The 19,604-nt window shown below is 44.8% G+C and overlaps 1 protein-coding gene across 1 annotated transcript in view; it reads left to right on the top strand.

Moving 5' to 3' along the window:
* LOC308334968 (mitogen-activated protein kinase 14A-like) overlaps nt 1-19,604 on the top strand; it is a 37,618-nt gene that overhangs the window by 4,129 nt on the left and 13,885 nt on the right. Inside the window, exons 2-4 of the mRNA XM_080791876.1 lie at nt 11,028-11,157; nt 15,715-15,773; nt 17,937-18,048. Coding sequence (XP_080648002.1) covers nt 11,028-11,157; nt 15,715-15,773; nt 17,937-18,048 — 301 coding nt within the window. The remainder of the gene's footprint in view (nt 1-11,027; nt 11,158-15,714; nt 15,774-17,936; nt 18,049-19,604) is intronic.

Below are 19,604 nucleotides of genomic sequence, written 5' to 3'. Positions count from 1 at the left end.
AGTACACTTATACGTACTACACAGTACCGCCCCTCAGCGTAATACTTGACCCAAATGGACCTGCTGGGGCAAAGTGTTGATTCTTTATTGCTGAGATAATCTTATGCAGAATACATTTGGCAGCACTGTCCAGGCGTTTGACATGATTCAGGGGTGCCCACCGTCCGTCCGTCCGTCCGACCGGGCGGCAAGTGACCGGTTGAAAAAATAAGTTATCAAAAATCACGGCCCTCTTATTTATTAGGAGAGCATATATGAGTCACCAGAACCCTTTTGGTGTTTCAAGCATTGTGTTATGCTTTAGCTATTGAGAAATAGCAGATCTACAAGCTCATAGCGCGGCACCGAGTGGCGTGCTATACGAACGTCTGCTATTTTTGTAAGATGTGGCGCAAATCTTTGAATATATATTCTAGGGGATTCAGATGGGGGTCCGCAGCAAAATACGGATAATTCTGGGGGTCCTTGACATGAAATAGTTTGAGCACCACTGATAACAGAAACATGAGGTTTTTTCTGAAAACCGTCATGACTTAGAAGACATTTAGTAGAATGGAACGCATGTTAACCCATTCTGAACGGGAACCCATTGTGGTGTTAGCATCATGTTATGCTTTAGCTATTGAAAAATAGCAGATCTACAAGCTCATAGCGCGCCACCGAGTGGCGCCACCGAGTGGCGCGCTACGAGCTTGTAGGTCTGCTATTTTTGAAAAATCAAAGAACGACTGACATTTTTATAGAATCTGATCTCAGGTCAGAATGGGTTAATCAGACCAGTGGAAACCTCGTATGAATCTGATCTCGGGTCAGAATGGGTTAAAGGTGCAGTGGTCTGGACTGACCCCTGCTGTGTCCGACAGTACATATAAAACCATGTTGCTAAGAGACCAACCTCAAGCACACATCCATCCATGGCCTAAAAAAAACATAACAACCTTTTGCTTCTCAAGCGTTTGTCACAATACCACGACCCCCTAAATGTATTTGACAGAATAGCCAATCTACAGTATATGCTGACTGATTGATTGATTGAAATATTTATTAACAGTTTGCAGAATTACAGTACATTTCAAGCACAAACTCAATACAGAGACTGTTAACTGTGAGTGGACGACCCAATTAAGCATTACACTTGTTTACAACAGGGTCCACCTTGTTCAATTCATCAAAACATTTAGAGACGTACAAATAGACACTTCCATGTAGCTCACAACAATCTCCTTTTAGCATCAAGGGGGTCCACAATTCACAAAATACACTTCATACATAAAGACACTTTTTTTTTTACAAACAATTCAACCAGACAAAACAAAACAATACAATTCCTAGATAAACAAGAAACAAACAAAACAAAAACTGCAACAAAACAACATTTCACATAACGTAGACTAACACTGCATCATTGATTGATTGATTGATTGATTGAAATCTTTATTAACAGTTTGTAGAATTACAGTACATTTCAAGCACAAACTCAATACAAAGACAGACTGTTAACTGTGAGTGGACGACCCAATTAAGCATTACACTTGTTTACAACAGGGTCCACATTGTTCAATTCATCAAAACATTTAGAGACATACAAATAGACACTTCTATGTAGTTAAAAAACAGAACAGGAATTCATCATAAAGGAAGCAAAAAGGGAAAAGATACATATACAGTGAGGGGGAAAAGGGGGGGGGGGGATTCAGATTTTACGGGGACCAGTTTAGAATTGCAGCCGTCCGTATAGGTGCCCTTTGAGAGCGGTTTTGAAGGAGCCAAGGGATTCACATGTCTTAATGACTGTTGGTAGGGCGTTCCACATTTTGGTGGCATAGGAGCGAAAATAATTTAGTCCCTTGTTTGTGCCGACATGTATCTGCTACAGTGGTGATTAGTGAAAGCATGAACAGGTATAGTCTCCAGATGAGAGGACGGCACAGTTTTAAACAAAATAATGAAAAGATGTTATTGAACGGATATGGACATGTAGATTGTTCCAGTCACAATAAGGAGCTTTGAACATAAATTATTTTTTTGCCAACTGATGTGGGTTTATTGAAGTAAACCTGTGAGGCAATGTCTTAATTTGATGTGTAGCAGTGTATGGTATCATAAAGCTGGTCCAGGCACATGCCACATATAGGCTCTGCTCTATACATAAATTATGTTGTTATTATTATATTAATGCATCACATCGATTTCTCTTACTATAGTTATGGCCCTCACTCACAGACATGATAATATAGGCCATTTAACATGCATTTTCTTTGCTGTGTTGTTTAACCCATTCTGGGTGGGAACCCATTGTGGTGTTAGCACTATAAGTCTGCTTGTAAGTCTGCTATTTTTGAAAAATCGAAGAACGACTGACATTTTTTTTTAATCTGATCTCAGGTCAGAATGGGTTCATCAGACCAGTGTGTGTGTGTCCAGTGGAAACCTCGTATGAATCTGATCTCAGGTCAGAATGGGTTAATCAGACCAGTGTGTGTCCAGTGGAAACCTCGTATGAATCTGATCTCAGGTCAGAATGGGTTAATCAGACCAGTGTGTGTCCAGTGGAAACCTCGTATGAATCTGATCTCAGGTCAGAACGGGTTAATCAGACCAGTATGTGTGTGTCCAGTGGAAACCTCGTATGAATCTGATCTCAGGTCAGAACGGGTTAATCAGACCAGTATGTGTGTGTCCAGTGGAAACCTCGTATGAATCTGATCTCAGGTCAGAATGGGTTAATCAGACCAGTGTGTGTCCAGTGGGAAACCTCGTATGAATCTGATCTCAGGTCAGAACGGGTTAATCAGACCAGTGTGTGTCCAGTGGGAAACCTCGTATGAATCTGATCTCAGGTCAGAATGGGTTAATCAGACCAGTGTGTGTCCAGTGGGAAACCTCGTATGAATCTGATCTCAGGTCAGAATGGATTAATCAGACCAGTGTGTGTCCAGTGGGAAACCTCGTATGAATCTGATCTCAGGTCAGAACGGGTTAATCAGACCAGTATGTGTGTGTCCAGTGGAAACCTCGTATGAATCTGATCTCAGGTCAGAACGGGTTAATCAGACCAGTGTGTGTCCAGTGGAAACCTCGTATGAATCTGATCTCAGGTCAGAATGGGTTACGGACGGTTATTATACTGACGGTGTGACGGTATACTGTGGCGGTGCGTTTGACGGCTTGACGCGCGTGGTGTACGTCTTACCGTACGTCAACGAGAGGCTTACCGTACGTCTTACCGTACGTCTTACCGTACGTCAACGAGAGGCTTACCGTACGTCTTACCGTACGTCTTACCGTACGTCAACGAGAGGCTTACCGTACGTCTTACCGTACGTCTTACCGTACGTCAACGAGAGGCTTACCGTACGTCTTACCGTACGTCTTACCGTACGTCAACGAGAGGCTTACCGTACGTCTTACCGTACGTCTTACCGTACGGCAACGAGAGGCTTACCGTACGTCTTACCGTACGTCTTACCGTACGTCAACGAGAGGCTTACCGTACGTCTTACCGTACGTCTTACCGTACGTCAACGAGAGGCTTACCGTACGTCTTACCGTACGTCTTACCGTACGTCAACGAGAGGCTCCAGGGTTAAACCTGCAATCCAGCGTGACTTGCACCAGTTGTTGCTTTTAAGCACTAAACTATAGGGTCTAATTATGTTGACTTAAGTACTTGTTTTCAGAGCTTTGGGCTACATATTACATACACACCGTGGCACAGATTATTATCCCATTCTGACCTGAGATCAGATTCATACGAGGTTTCCACTGGACACACACTGGGTCTGATTGACCCATTCTGACCTGAGATCAGATTCTAAAAAATGTCAGTCGTTCTTCGAATTTTTCAAAAATAGCAGACCTACAAGCTCATAGCGCGCCACTCGGTGGCGCGCTATGAGCTTGTAGATCTGCTATTTTTCAATAGGTAAAGCATAACATGATGCTAACACCAAAATGGGTGCCCGGTCAGAATGGGTTAGTCCATGAGCCAGATCTCCAACATTGAAACATTAATTATGAATTGAGTGTATAGCAAAAGCATACCTATATTAGATTGTTATCACCATTAAACTTTCCCAATTGAGTACTTACACGAATACAATGATTTATTTTATTAGAAAATTTTACATTTTTTAATATGCAAATAATAAGGCATTATGTAGGAAAATATGCAAAATAATCAAAAAATAATAAACGCTACTACTGTGGAAGGGTTAACATGTATTAATCTACTTGTATTGATCCTATAAACAATTTAATATAGGGTATAGTTTGCCCACCAATTTTGGAGCTCTGGCTCATGGACTAAAAACCAAAAAGAACTGAACCGGTTCCCACTGGGAACCAACCGGTGCAAAAGGGGTCAATGTGAAACTGAACATTACAAACACACACTGCACAGCTGCTTCCATTCATTGACTGTCTTCAAGCTCCTTGGAGGTGTGGCTATGTGTGTAGCATCTTATACTACTTATCTGTGTTGCCTTAATGCTGTCATAATTGTTTTGTGTTTGATGTGATGCCTCGGAAAACATTCAGACTCTAATGAAGGAAATGTGTAATTGTATAGTTGGTCTTTCTAACTCATGGTTCATGCTTTACCTGGGCTGAGTAGATTGGTCCAATTACTAGTCATTGTGGGTGGGGTCTCACCTGGTATATATAAGGGAGGCTTGTGGAAATGTTTGGGAGGAGAATCCTGAGTGGAAAATGTTCTGTTTTGTTTGAGACTAACACAGGAGACGACTCCAGGGGAGAGCTGGCAGGGCCTTCCAGGAAGGCATAGCCTGGTTTCAGTTTCTTAAGTTCTTGGTTTGTTGTTTTCCCTTAGTTTAGTTGTCTAAGTGTTCATTTCTTACTTTCTGTTATTTGAAAGTGTATTGTTGTTAAGTCGTTATTCTGGAAGTATTAGTTTTGCCTGCACAGTCAAATCCAGCATGGTGTCGTTATTCACTCTGTGTTTTGAGGTAAATAAAATACCAAAAAAGATCTACATTCTTGGAGCCTTGGCCGTTCGGGCAACTTTACAACCATGATTTGTAACCAAGCACTGATCGTACTTTACATTGCAGAGATGTCCATGCTTTGGTTGCTTTAGGGCAGTGGTTGTCACCGGAGTGGTGGTCACCTCACCACCGGAGCGGTGGTCACCTCACCACGGGAGCGGTGGTCACCTCACCACGGGAGCGGTGGTCACCTCACCACGGGAGCGGTGGTCACCTCACCACGGGAGCGGTGGTCACCTCACCACGGGAGCGGTGGTCACCTCACCACGGGAGCGGTGGTCACCTCACCACGGGAGCGGTGGTCACCTCACCACGGGAGCGGTGGTCACCTCACCACGGGAGCGGTGGTCACCTCACCACCGGAGCGGTGGTCACCTCACCACCGGAGCGGTGGTCACCTCACCACCGGAGCGGTGGTCAGCTCACCACCGGAGTGGTGGTCACCTCACCACCGGAGCGGTGGTGAGCTCACCACGGGAGCGGTGGTCACCTCACCACCGGAGCGGTGGTCACCTCACCACCGGAGCGGTGGTCAGCTCACCACCGGAGCGGAGTGGTGGTCACCTCACCACCGGAGCGGTGGTCACCTCACCACCAAAAATCCAGACAACTCTCCATCATCATCATTTAACAACTCTCCATCATTTAGCTTATTGGGACCACCTGGGACCGCCTCAAGGACCCCTGGTGGTCCCCGGACCGCTGGTTGGTTACTTGAAAACCACTGCTTGAGGGAAAACCCTGCCCAGACTGTACCCAATTAACACAAGCATGTGCTGCTGATTCTCTTGATATCGCAACGGCATGAGAACATGATGCAACTTAACTTTATATCTGTGCTGCTGAGGAATGCAGGGCAGGAATGAAGAAATGATTGTTTCAACTCGTGCAGGAGAAATAAGCCTTCTAAAAGATTATTTTTCTCCACGTTGTATCCTTTTGATAGTGGCGTGACAATACGTATGCATTTTAGATGTTTATTACCAATAAAGAGGTCAAAGGCATGTTTAGTTTATTTTAGTTTATTTCGCACAATAAAAACAGTACAAAAAGGTAACATCAATAAAAGAAGTGTGTGCAGGTGAGAAAAGAAACCCAGGGAGGGCTTTTATGTGGTTCTCACCAAAGTTAATATACAATTTAACAAATAGTAATATACAAATATTAAGGCATGTCATGGCAGCATTATTAGATTGTATCAAATACAATAAGTTTCTTTAAAACTTGACTAATCATATATACTGTATAGGGGCCAATATAGCAAAATGCTCCTTCAACTTCATGCATGTAATATTACTCTTAAAGGGACATTTCACTGCTGGAAGAAACTTGCAGTAACTCAATGGTAATACTATTTGTTGGTACAATTTGAAATGTGCAGCCCTATGGACAGAAGAATAATGAAGTCTGGGTGTTTTGACTATCCACACTTTTCCTGGGCTGTGTGTGCTCCAGTTCCTGTTGATTTCATTGGATATCATTGGTCATCTGACCAGTTTCATTGGCTTTCATTTGATCAAATTGACAGGAAATGGAGCACACACAGCCCAGGAAAAGTGTGGATAGGATTGGACTGGATTGCTGAATTCCTACAATACCCATGATGCTTTAGTGCACTTCCCCTCCTTGTGGAGAGGGAGGGAGGCTGCATGGAGGTGTGACTTTGTAGTCTAGGGACTAGGAAGAAGGATTCAAGGACGTGAGACCACATTTTCATGACAGGTTTCTTTTTGTCAAGAACATGGCGTCATAAAAAGGGTGAAAAAAGGGTGATGTGGCCCTTTAACAGTACGAACCAGCTCACCTCTTGTGTTGTGAGCTATATGCTGCTCTGTTCAACAAAGCGTGAGAAAGGAGCGCTCCATTTACTGCTCAGTAAAGTGTCTTAAAGCCACAGAAGCCTTAATGCCTTGTAGAGAGTATAGTTTATTTATACAGTACAGTACAGTACAGTACAGTACAGTACAGTACAGTACAGTACAGTACAGTACAGTAGCTGTCTGTCTGTCTGTAGCCTCTATAGTACAGTAATATGCTCAACCTGTCCTTTCAGTCAGAACAGAACATGATGCCAGAGCTCTCCCAAAGCCTTGTTTTACAGCCCACACTTTTATGGTCCCATGTTTCTGCACTTAACCCATTCTGACCGGGCACCCATTTTGGTGTCAGCATCATGTTATGCTTTAGCTATTGAAAAATAGCAGATCTACAAGCTCATATCGCGCCACCGAGTGGCGCGATACGAGCTTGTAGGTCTGCTATTTTTGAAAAATCGAAGAATGACTGTGACATTTTTAGAATCTGATCTCAGGTCAGAATGGGTTGATCAGACCAGTGTGTGTCCAGTGGAAACCTCGTATGAATCTGATCTCAGGTCAGAATGGGTTAAATGCAGTGCGTGCATGTGTATGTCCAGAGTAGACTTGTCCATGTTTATACTGCAGATTAATCAGACCAGTGTGTGTCCAGCGGAAACCTCGTATGAATCTGATCTCAGGTCAGAATGGGTTAACAGCCGACGGTGCTACATAGAGTGTGTGTGTGTGTGTGTGTGTGTGTGTGTGTGTGTGTGTGTGTGTGGTTTGTTTCTGTATAGGGTTGTCTGAGATTGTGTGTGTATGTGCGTGCGCGCAGTATGTACGTTTATAGGAGGAAAAGTGTACAAGTTGTATTCGTGTTTGTTTGCTCCATTTTGCGAGGTTGCACAATGAAACTGGGCGTGGGGCATCCTGATGGTGTTCTGGGTGAGGATCCATATTATATTTCACTTGTGCTTTGGTTTGTCTCTAACACAAAGGTGTCTCTAGAGAGAGAGACGTCCCCCAGCCCTACCACCACCACCACCATGCATACTTAGTTTAGACTAGTCATTGGTTAGACATGGGTTAAGGTTAGGTTTAGGTGTGCTGCCCCGTGGGAGGTTAGGTTTAGACTAGTCATTGGTTAGACATGGGTTAAGGTTAGGTTTAGCTGTGCTGCCCCGTGGGAGGTTAGGTTTAGACTAGTCATTGGTTAGACATGGGTTAAGGTTAGGTTTAGGTGTGCTGCCCCGTGGGAGGTTAGGTTTAGACTAGTCATTGGTTAGACATGGGTTAAGGTTAGGTTTAGGTGTGCTGCCCCCGTGGGAGGTTAGGGTTAGACTAGTCATTGGTTAGACATGGGTTAAGGTTAGGTTTAGGTGTGCTGCCCCCGTGGGAGGTTAGGTTTAGACTAGTCATTGGTTAGACATGGGTTAAGGTTAGGTTTAGCTGTGCTGCCCCGTGGGAGGTTAGGTTTAGGGTGAGGGTTTGAGATAGGTTGTAGTTGTATAGGACTAGTAATGACTGGTCTAACCAATGACTAGTCTAAACCAAAAACTGTCTAAAATAAGTACTGCACCACCACCACCAGAATAAATACGTATTTCTTCATCTGATTTCTTTGTTGTTGTTATAAAATCACTGTATATCTGCTGTTGGCATGCAGCCATTAGTTATTGACCTGGAAGGAATGTTGGGCTGGTTTATCATCTTAACCGCCCGGGCCTGTGTTCTCCTACGCAGAGACAGGAAACCCAGTGATGTCAGACAGCCCCCACCGCTGGGAGCATGGGGCCCATCTGCCCCGTCTCTGTACATTATATACTGGTGTCTGGGTGGGTGGGTAGGGTCTATCTAGGTCTTGATGCCGTGAGCCTAACCCTAACCCTTGATGCTCGTCACCGTAAATTCAGCGTCAGTGCCAGTCAATGCACGGACACTAAGTTATTATTAGGCAAATTATAGTTGTTTAAAATGAAATACTCGTAAATTCATCACACAGACACGCACATACAGTAATGTAGATGTTTATTTAAAAATATATATTTATATACTCCGCGATGTTAACGATATTGGGTTCAAATATTGCGGTATAAACGGTAATATGGGTATATTGCCCAAGCCTAGTTGTCACACGCCTCTAATACAAAGGAAGCGTGCGTGACTGTTTTAAATCAGAGAATACCAGAGCACTCACGGAAGTGTCCTTAAAGACACTGTGTTGTTTTATCATAGGTATGGCATGCTGCAGAGCAGAAAGCACAACAATGTACGTGTTTCGTTGTTCTTTGTTTGGTTTCGTCTGGTTCATTTGGTCAATGTGGGCATTTCCCCCAGTATAATTTGTCAGTGTTTCCTTGTTCCTTCTATTTCTTACTTTCTCACAAGGCCATGTTATGCTAAATCTGAGCCATAGTTAACCCATTCTGACCTGAGATCAGATTCATACGAGGTTTCCACTGGACAACACACTGGTCTGATTAACCCATTCTGACCTGAGATCAGATTCTAAAAATGTCAGTCGTTCATCGATTTTTCAAAAATAGCAGACCTACAAGCTCATAGCGCGCCACTCGGTGGCGCGCTACGAGCTTGTAGGTCTGCTATTTTTCAATAGCTAAAGCATAACATGATGCCAACACCGAAATGCGTTCCCGTTCAGAATGGGTTAAACCCAAATCAGTCCCAGACATATCAGTCAGAATTACAATATTTTTGTATTAGTTATTTATACAGTGTTGTCCATTCTCCTAATCCAAACAGTGTTGTGCTGCACAGTAAACAGCTGATAGCGGTTAAATAAACAATAACAATATGATACATAGATAGATAGATTCTTTATTTTTGTGTCATGCACCCAAGGCGCCCCGCCCACATGTACTTATAGGACATGAAGCATTGCTTCAATATTGCATTGTGTACAAGAAACAGTTTTTTTTATTTTTTAACTCAAATCTTTGCTTCCGAGGTCGTCCCTGGAACAACATATTTTCAGATGGGGGTCCGCAGCCAAATACAGATAATTCTGGGGGTCCTTGACATGAAACATAAATGTTGACGTCAGGCCTAAATGGGTTAAAGGTCACACAATTGATAATGTGATATGAGACTCGCCGCAACACAGCAGACCCCTTTTATCTGTCTGTGACGACTTCTGTGATTTTGCTGTGACTCTCTGTCTCTCTCTCTCTGTGTGTGTGTCTCTCTCTCTCTCTCTCTGTCTCTCTCTATCTCTCTGTCTGTCTCTCTCTCTCTCTCTCTCTCTGTGTCTCTCTCTATCTCTCTGTCTGTCTCTCTCTCTCTGTGTCTCTCTCTCTCTCTCTCTGTCTCTCTCTATCTCTCTCTCTCTCTCTCTCTCTCAATTCAAATTTCAATTTCAAAAGGCTTTATTGGCATGATAAATATGTTCTACATTGCCAAAGCGTACATACAACAAAACAAAAGTCAACATTGTGCACACAGAGACAACAACAAACATCCCAACAATGATGAACAACAAGCAATACAGTAACAATGAAAATAAATTAACAAACATAAACATAACAGCAACTTAATGACCCTGTTGTTCAGACAGATATACCTGTCTCTTCTGTCCACTAGGCTGTCCCTCAGTTGATGACAACTCCACACGTATTTTGGAGAAGAATGATTCTCTGATGTCTTTATACTTGTCGCATTGTAACAGAAAGTGTAGTTCCGTCTCCACCTCCCCTTGAGAGCAGAGTGAACACAGTCTGTCTTCTCTAGGCAGCCAGTTCTGTCTGTGTCTGTGTCAGTGTGTCTGTGTCTGCCTGTTTCTATTGAGTCTGTACATAGTCAACATCTTCCTCAGTGTTGGATCAGTAACAGTGGTCAGGTAGTTTGCCACTGTGTATTCTCGGTTGAGGGCCAAATAGCATTCTAATTTACTTTGGGTTTTCGTTGTGTTTTTCCAATATGTGATATAATGGTCTTGTTGCATTTTGATAATGTGGTTAGTGGAGGTTGTTTTAGTCAGGGGTCCTGACTCCTACTCATGTTCTCCTCTTGGCATTTTAAGGCCTGGTGATGGTAGGAGGTGGTGGTCACTATTTCGAAGGTGCTTATGGAATTTGAATGCTCTTTTCTGGATGTTAATTATAGGAGAGGGAATTGGCCAAGTTCCGCTCTGCAGGCATTATTTGGAGTTTTTCTTTGAGTTTTTAATATATATTTACAAAATTCTCTCTCTCTCTCTCTGTAGTTCTGTGTATGACGTCCAGACGGGTCTGAAGCTGGCGGTGAAGAAGCTGTCCAGGCCGTTCCAGTCCATCATCCACGCCAAGAGGACGTACCGCGAGCTGCGTCTGCTCAAACACATGAAGCACGAGAACGTGAGTCACCCCGTCTGCGTCTGCTCAAACACATGAGAACGTAAGTGAGGGGGCACGGTGGCACAGTTGGTAGTGCTGTCGCCTCACAGCTAGAAGGTCCTGGGTTCGATTCCCGCTCGGGACGCTGTGGGTGCTGGCGGCGTGTTTCCTCCTCCGCGTCATCAGTGCCCATACGGGGTTGGCGAAAGGGCCTTTCTGTGTGGAGTTTGCATGTTCTCCCCGTGTCTTCTAGGGTATAGGTACCCTCACAAAAAACATGCAGTAATCCTGGTCTCTAAACTGCCTCCCCCTGGCCAGCCGGGGCGCCTGATGGAGGGGAAAGGAACTGGTCTCTATACTGCCTCCCCCTGGCCAGCCGGGGCGTCTGATGGAGGGGAATAACGTGTTCCTTCCACACGCTACGTCCAACCAGGGAAACTCCCCCCTGTCAGGTGTAAAGGAGCAACTTGGACACTCGGGCATGAAGGAAGCATGAGTTCAAGTCCGTTGCTCTCCCCTTGTCCCCCATATATGGAGACTAGGTTGGTCTCCCCTTGTCCCCCATATATGGGGACTAGGTTGGTCTCCCCTTGTCCCCCATATATGGGGACTAGGTTGGTCTCCCCTTGTCCCCCATATATGGGGACTAGGTTGGTCTCCCCTTGTCCCCCATATATGGGGACTAGGTTGGTCTCCCCTTGTCCCCCATATATGGGGACTAGGTTGGTGGAGGGTGTGTAGAGCCCAGGATCACATTAGATGATTGACACAGGGGTGAAAAATGGGTTACAAAATTGTGGGATAAAAATTATATTTAAAAAAAAGAACGTAAGTGAAAGTAAAAAGTGGCAGCACATTATTGGAAATCTTGGAAACTAAACACAATATAAAACAATGGGAGAATAAAGGGGTGGCACCGAGAAATTGTCTTATGTTGAGGACCAAATCTTATCCAACGACTTGAGTCCGAGAAGTAAAATGTCATCAAACTGTGGTCCGGTCAAAAAACCCACTTTGTTAACCCATTCAGGGCGGGAACCCATTTTGGTGTTAGCACTATGTTATGCTTTAGCTATTGAAAAATAGCAGATCTACAAGCTCATAGCGCGCCACCGAGTGGCGCGCTACGAGCTTGTAGGTCTGCTATTTTTGAAAAATCGAAGAACGATCAACGGTTGTTGATGCTACATTGCTACGTCAACACATGTTGCGTGGTGACTTCCTACTGCTGGCGCTCACGTTGTTATGGTGTCCGTGTCTGTGTTGGCTCTGAGATAATGGCTCTGTTTTCTGCAGAAGACATTAACCGGGTGGGTTGGTGTGTGTGTGTGGGGGGGGGGGGGGGATGTCGCTAAGGGTTTTTGCTAAAGCAATTAACAGGAAGCTCTTGACTTAAGGGTTGTTCCGCCCCAACGGTGAATTCCTTCCAGGTCACTGCAGGGCAAAAGGAACGTTGTTGTTATGTTTTCCGTGTTTTACACCAAACGCACCGAGACGAGATCATTCACTGAGCTAGGCCCAGGTGTGTGAGGCATACGGACGCACGGACGCACGCACGCACACACAGTCGGGATTCTCAGGAACTCTGGTTAACCTACATTAGAGGGGTTTCCCCCGGTGGGGGTTCAAAGGTCAAAGTGCTGGACCTTGCTGCTCTGACTGAGCCATCCATGAGGAATTCCAGAAATGTTGTATGGCTGCAGCGCTGAGCAACGTATTCATTTCGACGTCAGGGGTCCCTGGCTGGAACAACACATTTTCAGATGGGGGGGTCGGCGGCCAATTACATATATATATTCGGGGGTCCTTGACATGAAAATGTATTAGTTTTCATGTATTAACGATACAGAGAGATGCTCTGGTGTTTATTTGTTGGTTCTGTGAGATGTATTCGTGGTCTGTTGCCGGGGCACTCTGTGGGGGTTTTGGATTTTTGGAGAGGCTGAAAGGACCAATCAGCAGTTTTTTTGTCTTGGCACCCGGTTCCCACCAAGTGTGTGTGTGTGCGTGTGTGTGTGTGTGTGTGTGTGTGTGTGTGTGTGTGTGTGTGTGTGTGTGCGCGTGTGTGCGTGACTGCGTGTGTGTGTGCCCGTCCTGCGTGGGCAGGTTGCTGGCTGTCAGTGTACCCTCTGCAGACAGACATACGCGGCAAAGAGGCGGCGAGCAAACGCGGTCGAAAAATGATGATGAATGTTCTTCAACGCGCTTAAGGCGGTGTTTTTAAGGATTATACTTTAGCTATTGAAAAATCTGAAAGACCCTCCGAAATAAACACATTTTGTTCGACTAAATCAACTGTAGATTTAAGCCGACTAAAGTCTTATGACATTTAGTCTAACACTAAAACTTTCCGGGTGACTAAGTGCTGGACCTGTAGGCGTGATCAATGCTCTTTGGCCACTCAGAATAGCCAAATGGCATTGATCACGCCTCCAGGTCTTTAGTTTACTCAAGTTAGGGAATAAGACCTGGCAAAATACAGCCCATTATGACTAAAACTAGAATCTAAATTTTCCGCCAAAAACAACACTGAACACGACACACAGTATGTCTCTAACAACAACACTACTGGTGGTCCCCGGACCACTGGTTGATGAAAACCACGGGTCTGTAATCCAACAGCCAGCCGCAGGGTGCTGCTAGCCTGACTATCAGACTGTATAGCTTTCTTGAAGCTTCAGTCCACTCAAGAGAGTGGGCGGGGTCTTTGGGTGCTACAGTATATATAGACTATATTTGTCAGTCTTGCACATGTTTCTGTTGTTGTTTTAGCATGCTCAGCTCCTTGTGGATTTCCTGTTATGTAATCTCACTCTCTCTCTCGGACATGCACGCATGCACACAAACACACACGCACGCACGCACGCACACACGCACGCACGCACGCACACACACACACACACACACACACACACACAGTACTCAAAAAGCGAAAAGGATATCACAACAAACACTGTGTCATCATAACATGGAGCGACGCTCGCTGGACCGAATAGAACATTTCAGTGACATGTTGGTGGTGTGACCACAAACATTACAACGTTACCAGTAAGACGCGCAAACGCGGGAAGCGAACGCAGCTGAGACCCTGCAGATCGATGTCTGTCTGTCTGTCTGTCTGTGTGTCTGTCCCGCTGTTACTGTATATGTGGACCTGGCCCCTTTTGTGCCCATATATGAAGCTGAGTGATTGCTGATGCAACACACTCCATATTTGGACGTATAGCGGGACAGACACACACACACAGACAGACACACAGACAGACATGATCTGCTAGGTCTCATAGTAAGTGCTCACTGCATTCGCAATCACTGCGTTCGCAATAAAAAACCTACCCTTCTATTTCCCATTCTAAGTGTGTTTGTCTGATATCTAACGGTTGAAAACTATTTTCAGCAATGGTATAATATTGGGGGGGGGGGGGGGGGGGTAGATCTTGTTCAGCTGGTCAGTTTAAAAGTAGCCTCGGAAACCCAGACGTTTTTATTTTCCAGGGAGAAATAAAAAGTCTGGGACCGAGTCCACTTCAATACGGCATATAGAGTATAGCGCAAACGTTGCTCACTCTTCTGATTGTCTGCACCTTTGTTAAATTGACGCACGCCACATACACGTACACACACTACTCTCTCTCGCTCAAATTAATTAGTCTCATGTCGTGCAGCTGCGTCTAGATTCTCCCGGCGGATCCTGCCGAGAGCTGCCGTAGAAAGCATAGGTGGACCCCAGGCTAGAGGGGGTCCGTGGTCCATAGGTGGACCCCAGGCTAGAGGGGGTCCGTGGTCCATAGGTGGACCCCAGGCTAGGGGGTCCGTGGTCCATAGGTGGACCCCAGGCTAGGGGGTCCGTGGTCCATAGGTGGACCCCAGGCTAGGGGGTCCGTGGTCCATAGGTGGACCCCAGGCTAGGGGGTCCGTCGTCCATAGGTGGACCCCAGGCTAGGGGGTCCGTGGTCCATAGGTGGACCCCAGGCTAGGGGGTCCGTGGTCCATAGGTGGACCCCAGGCTAGGGGGTCCGTGGTCCATAGGTGGACCCCAGGCTAGTTTAAAAGTAGCTCTGGAGTCAGAACAGTGTGTGACGTGTGTTGTGTTGTGTTGTGGTGTGTTGTGTTCCTCATGTCAGAACAGTGTGTGACGTGTGTTGTGTTGTGGTGTGTTGTGTTCCTCATGTCAGAACAGTGTGTGTTGTGTTGTGTTGTGTTCCTCATGTCAGAACAGTGTGTGTTGTGTTGTGTTGTGTTCCTCATGTCAGAACAGTGTGTGACGTGTGTTGTGGTGTGTTCCTCATGCATCAGAACAATGTGTGTTGTGTTGTGTTGTGTAACTTGTGGTGTGTTCCTCATGTCAGAACAGTGTGTGACGTGTGTTGTGTTGTGTTGTGTTCCTCATGTCAGAACAGTGTGTGACGTGTGTTGTGTTGTGTTGTGTTCCTCATGTCAGAACAGTGTGTGACGTGTGTTGTGTTGTGGTGTGTTCCTCATGTCAGAACAGTGTGTGACGTGTGTTGTGTTGTGGTGTGTTCCTCATGTCAGAACAGTGTGTGACGTGTGGTGTGGTGTGTTCTGTTCCTCATGTAGGTGATTGGCCTGTTGGACGTCTTCACACCGGCAACCAGCTTGGAGGAGTTCAGTGACGTGTAAGTTCTCTCCTCTCCTCTCCTCTCCTCTCCTCTCCTCATATAGACTGTATAGGGCTGGATCAGAAGCAAAGATTTGAGTTTATAACTGAAACTCTGAAAGAATATCATATAATAGTCAAAGATTTGCAGTACATTTTCACGATAAAAAATAAATAGCAGACCTACAAGCTTTTTAAAAAAAAATAGCAGATCCGCGCTACGAGCTTGTAGATCTGCTATTTTTTTGAAGAAAATAAATTCAACAGCTAAAGTTTAAAATAATGGTTAAAAGTGGTTAAAAGCTATATGAGGTAAAGATCAATGGATGGACATTATTGAGGAACTGTATTCTATGGAAAAACTAACATTCATACTGAGACTACAAGAGGATAAATTCTATAAAAAGTGGAATCTCTTCTCTCAGCCTAGCGATATTGCAAATAGGATTTCATTGAATGAGTTTGTTGTAATATGAAAAATGCAGCCTTTTTTTCTTTTACTTTTTGTCTTTTTCTTTTCTTTTTCTTTCCGTATTGTCTTGTTAGTTGTGTTTTCTTGTCTGTTCTTCCTTCAATAAAAATTAAGTGGAAAAAAAAGAAAAAGCTATATAAGGTGACACAGGTCTCAATGGGTTAAAGGGGGGGAGGGGGGGGGCATGCCATGTGACTTGGCTTATGAAAAGGACAGGTGACTGACTGTATAGGGCGAGCGTGCACGTGTGTGTGCTGGCTGTGCACGTTCATAATAGCCTAGTCTCCATGGCAACGGCCCTCGCTTCATCCAGAAGGGACCGGCATTATACTGTGTATATGTGCACACAATATTCACTGTGACGGCCATATATACTGTGTATATGTGCACACAATATTCACTGTGACGGCCATATATACTGTGTATATGTGCACACAATATTCACTGCGACGGCCATATATACTGCGTATATGTGCACACAATATTCACTGTGACGGCCATATATACTGTGTATATGTGCACACAATATTCACTGTGACGGCCATATATACTGTGTATATGTGCACACAATATTCACTGTGACAGCCATATATACTGTGTATATGTGCACACAATATTCACTGTGACGGCCATATATACTGTGTATATGTGCACACAATATTCACTGTGACGGCCATATATACTGTGTATATGTGCACACAATATTCACTGCGACGGCCATATATACTGTGTATATGTGCACACAATATTCACTGCGACGGCCATATATACTGTGTATATGTGCACACAATATTCACTGTGACGGCCATTTATACTGTGTATAATGTGCACACAATATTCACTGCGACGGCCATATATACTGTGTATATGTGCACACAATATTCACTGTGACGGCCATATATACTGTATATGTGTGCACACAATATTCACTGTGACGGCCATATATACTGTGTATATGTGCACACAATATTCACTGTGACGGTCATATATACTGTGTATATGTGCACACAATATTCACTGTGACGGCCATATATACTGTGTATATGTGCACACAATATTCACTGCGACGGCCATATATACTGTATATGTGTGCACACAATATTCACTGTGACGGCCATATATACTGTGTATATGTGCACACAATATTCACTGTGACGGCCATATATACTGTGTATATGTGCACACAATATTCACTGTGACGGCCATATATACTGTGTATATGTGCACACAATATTCACTGCGACGGCCATATATACTGTGTATATGTGCACACAATATTCACTGCGACGGCCATATATACTGTGTATATGTGCACACAATATTCACTGTGACGGCCATATATACTGTGTATATGTGCACACAATATTCACTGTGACGGCCATATATACTGTGTATATGTGCACACAATATTCACTGTGACGGCCATATATACTGTGTATATGTGCACACAATATTCACTGTGACGGCCATATATACTGTGTATATGTGCACACAATATTCACTGCGACGGCCATATATACTGTGTATATGTGCACACAATATTCACTGTGACGGCCATATATACTGTGTATATGTGCACACAATATTCACTGTGACGGCCATATATACTGTGTATATGTGCACACAATATTCACTGTGACGGCCATATATACTGTGTAATGTGCACACAACTACCTACACAACAGTCATGTGTATATGGTTAAATTCCAGGTACCTGGTCACCCACCTGATGGGGGCAGATCTCAACAACATCGTGAAGTGTCAGACGCTCACAGACGACCACGTGCAGTTCCTCATCTACCAGATCCTCCGCGGCTTAAAGGTCAGATGGTTACCGACGGTGTGATGGTGATCTAATGACCCGTAGTCTTAAAGGTCAGATGGTTACCGACGGTGTGATGGTGACCTAATGACCCGTAGTCTTAAAGGTCAGATGGTTACCGACGGTGTGATGGTGACCTAATGACCCGTAGTCTTAAAGGTCAGATGGTTACCGACGGTGTGATGGTGATCTAATGACCCGTAGGCTTAAAGGTCAGATGGTTACCGACGGTGTGATGGTGATCTAATGACCCGTAGTCTTAAAGGTCAGATGGTTACCGACGGTGTGATGGTGACCTAATGACCCGTAGTCTTAAAGGTCAGATGGTTACCGACGGTGTGATGGTGATCTAATGACCCGTAGTCTTAAAGGTCAGATGGTTACCGACGGTGTGATGGTGATCTAATGACCCGTAGTCTTAAAGGTCAGATGGTTACCGACGGTGTGATGGTGACCTAATGACCCGTAGTCTTAAAGGTCAGATGGTTACCGACGGTGTGATGGTGACCTAATGACCCGTAGTCTTAAAGGTCAGATGGTTACCGACGGTGTGATGGTGATCTAATGACCCGTAGTCTTAAAGGTCAGATGGTTACCGACGGTGTGATGGTGACCTAATGACCCGTAGTCTTAAAGGTCAGATGGTTACCGACGGTGTGATGGTGACCTAATGACCCGTAGTCTTAAAGGTCAGATGGTTACCGACGGTGTGATGGTGATCTAATGACCCCGTAGTCTTAAAGGTCAGATGGTTACCGACGGTGTGATGGTGATCTAATGACCCGTAGTCTTAAAGGTCAGATGGTTACCGACGGTGTGATGGTGATCTAATGACCCGTAGTCTTAAAGGTCAGATGGTTACCGACGGTGTGATGGTGACCTAATGACCCGTAGTCTTAAAGGTCAGATGGTTACCGACGGTGTGATGGTGACCTAATGACCCGTAGTCTTAAAGGTCAGATGGTTACCGACGGTGTGATGGTGATCTAATGACCCGTAGTCTTAAAGGTCAGATGGTTACCGACGGTGTGATGGTGATCTAATGACCCGTAGTCTTAAAGGTCAGATGGTTACCGACGGTGTGATGGTGATCTAATGACCCGTAGTCTTAAAGGTCAGATGGTTACCGACGGTGTGATGGTGATCTAATGACCCGTAGTCTTAAAGGTCAGATGGTTACCGACGGTGTGATGGTGACCTAATGACCCGTAGTCTTAAAGGTCAGATGGTTACCGACGGTGTGATGGTGACCTAATGACCCGTAGTCTTAAAGGTCAGATGGTTACCGACGGTGTGATGGTGACCTAATGACCCGTAGTCTTAAAGGTCAGATGGTTACCGATGGTGTGATGGTGACCTAATGACCCGTAGTCTTAAAGGTCAGATGGTTACCGACGGTGTGATGGTGATCTAATGACCCGTAGTCTTAAAGGTCAGATGGTTACCGACGGTGTGATGGTGACCTAATGACCCGTAGTCTTAAAGGTCAGATGGTTACCGACGGTGTGATGGTGACCTAATGACCCGTAGTCTTAAAGGTCAGATGGTTACCGACG

Source organism: Protomyctophum bolini (assembly GCF_963924005.1).
Source record: "Protomyctophum bolini genome assembly, chromosome: 2".
In the NCBI taxonomy this organism is placed as follows: Eukaryota; Metazoa; Chordata; class Actinopteri; order Myctophiformes; family Myctophidae; genus Protomyctophum; species Protomyctophum bolini.
The sequence above is the reverse complement of the archived record's forward strand: the minus strand, read 5'-3'. Positions and strand labels throughout refer to the sequence as shown.